Below are 2,500 nucleotides of genomic sequence, written 5' to 3'. Positions count from 1 at the left end.
AGTGGGGGCTATTTGTCTGGGCGGCTATTCGTCCGTGAGGCGAATTGTCTGACATTCAAACAAATACAGAGCTAAACTTGCACCGGTGCGAAAGTCGCCCCGGTATCATGTAAACAGCCTTTAAGTCTAGGAATCGAACCCGGCTCTCATTCGCCATGAGACGAGTGCTCTAACCATCCCTGTTTCCCCTATATATTAGTCTATAAATCAAGTAACTTGTACGAAGTACTGTTGCGACGGTTAAATGGGGACGCGTAGCATCGCGTTTTGAAAAGGAAGCTTATACGCAAGGACGACCACGACGACGCCGCCAACGAGAACGTCATCTAAAAATATATATTATTTCCCGTTATTGTAATCATTTCGTTATAGCCCTAAGTCGTTCGGAAAGGAAAGTGTGTATCAACATTGCTGGAATAAAATTGCATGAACGGTGTGTTTGTTTGGGAAAAAAACTTAATTTAAAAATGTTTCTTCAGCCTCAAACGTCATCTACACAACCTCAAATTCGGTTAATTCAAGTCGTTAGCAGGACGAGGACAGCAAAGAAATGTACCAAAATGCAAAACGCACGTGCTGGGCGTGAAGAGCTATTGTGCTCATTAAACCCATTGTTTGTGGCGTTTCCGTGGCCGTCGTCGCCGTTCTTGTGTAAGCTCCCTAAAGTCAACCGCAAACTTCAAACCGCTGTTGGTCGTTAGCGGTTTGCCGTTTGTCGTAGTGGCAAAACTAGACTTGAGCATAGGGTTTGGCATTTGACGAGAAAAAAAACGCGCCGTGTTGGATTATTGTTTTACATTACATATTTAAATTCAACCGAGCCATCGTCCTTAAGGATGTGTAAATGATCGGCAAAAATGTATTAGTTCAACAGTTAAAGCATTAAAAAACTTAATCTATTGGTTTAAACCTTAGTTCCTACTGAATTTTAAGGTGAAAAACGCTGCGGTAAATCACTTACCACAAGAAGGGTAACCAGCCGTCAGAACTTGAACCGCAGACTGCAAACTCGATCGCATGGCTATGTCACGTGACACTCAGAGGTTTGCCGTTTGCCGTTTTCCGAAAAATACGCGATGCTAAATGTCTCTAATGATTGCTGTACATCGCGGTCTACTATGGCTTCCTTTGAATAATTTTAGTAATCTTTTATGAAAGGATAAAATTAAATGATGACTGCGAACAGTATAGTACTGTATCAGCAAGTCAGACATTAGGATTAGGATTTTGCTCTGTGATAAATCCATTTCAAGGCTTCCGTATGATCGCACGTATTTTGTAAGGAACTGGGAACTGTGTTATGCTAAAAATTCCCTTTAAGCTCGGTGGATGTCCGTCCTTTTCAGCCACAAAGGTGAAGTGTTGAAGCAACCAGGAAATAAACAAGAACAGTTCAACTTTAGCCAAAACTTCTCCAGCGCAAACACGTCTTCCGGCTCCAAAGGGGTAGAAGTTGCTTTGGGAGGTGATAAATTTGCCGTCTTTGTCTATGTGGCGGTACGGATTAAACACTAGAGGATCTTCCCAGCATTTGGGATCCAGATGAACTGTCTCCGTGTTGGCAAACACAAAAGTACCCTTAGGCACCCGATACCCGCGGAGTGTTGTGTCCACATTGGTAACATGAGGTAGCAATAATGGTCCCACGTTTCCAACCCGGAGCGTTTCAATAATGGTGGCTTGAATAAGGGGAAGACTGGGACGGTCGTTCAAAGAGAGGCTTCGTCCACCAACCGCTTCATCTAACTGGCGATGAATGTCCTCTTGGTACTTTGGATAATTGACTAGAAAAGCGATAGCCCATTTTAACGTAGTGCTTGTGGTCTCATACCCGGCTCCAAACATATTTTGAATAGAGTTTACCAGATAGTCATCACAGAGAAAAGATGACCTCCCTTTGTCATCTTCAATTTTAGCTTCTTCTCTCGCGCTAAGAAGACCTGAAACGAAATCCTTTGCAGGCTGCCTCGGATTCAAACTGTCCTCCCGCTCTTTTAAAAACCTACGAATGATCTTGTGCATCTCAAAAAAGGGTTGGATAAAGTCATCGTACGCATTAATGGGTAGGTACTTTGCCCATGGAAAGAAATCCAGCATCGTGACCAATTGAGCAGTTTCCTCGTTGTCCACAACGTGTGCGCAAAGTTCTAAAAGTTTCTTCAAGTCTGGATGAGTTGTGTCGAGGCCTTCTCCAAAAGTGATTCCACAGATCACATCTGCAACAGCTCGCATTAAGCAATTTGCTGGATCAAAAGGCTTTCCCTCTTGTTCCTCCATGAACCGCACCAGTTTTACCGCTTGTGCTGAAACGCGCTTATCTATCATAGGAATATCTGTTATGTAATTTCGAAGGGATGTGGTAAAAAGCTTGCGATGAAACTTCCAGGCTGGTCCGTAGTTTGCAAATGCGAGATCTTTACCTCCTGTGAATTGAAATGTTTATTTCCTCAGATATACGTTAGTACTGATGATGGTTATCAAATCCAAGAACACACTACAG

The 2,500-nt window shown here is 43.1% G+C and overlaps 1 protein-coding gene across 2 annotated transcripts in view; it reads right to left on the bottom strand.

The window, feature by feature from the left end:
* The window catches only part of LOC137997619 (steroid 17-alpha-hydroxylase/17,20 lyase-like), a 12,987-nt gene that overhangs the window by 6,865 nt on the left and 3,622 nt on the right, over positions 1-2,500 (bottom strand). The window contains exon 3 of one of the 2 annotated variants that reach the window (XR_011122534.1): positions 962-2,423. Coding sequence is in view for 1 of the 2 variants with exons in the window: in XM_068843707.1 (XP_068699808.1) it covers positions 1,249-2,423 (1,175 nt within the window). In the remaining variant the exon portion in view is untranslated. Of the gene's footprint in view, positions 2,424-2,500 lie in introns of both variants that reach the window. The other variant, XM_068843707.1, reaches the window with a different exon arrangement.

The sequence above is a fragment of the Montipora foliosa genome, chromosome 3 (genome assembly GCF_036669935.1).
Source record: "Montipora foliosa isolate CH-2021 chromosome 3, ASM3666993v2, whole genome shotgun sequence".
In the NCBI taxonomy this organism is placed as follows: Eukaryota; Metazoa; Cnidaria; class Anthozoa; order Scleractinia; family Acroporidae; genus Montipora; species Montipora foliosa.
This window is presented reverse-complemented; position numbering and strand designations above follow the sequence as displayed.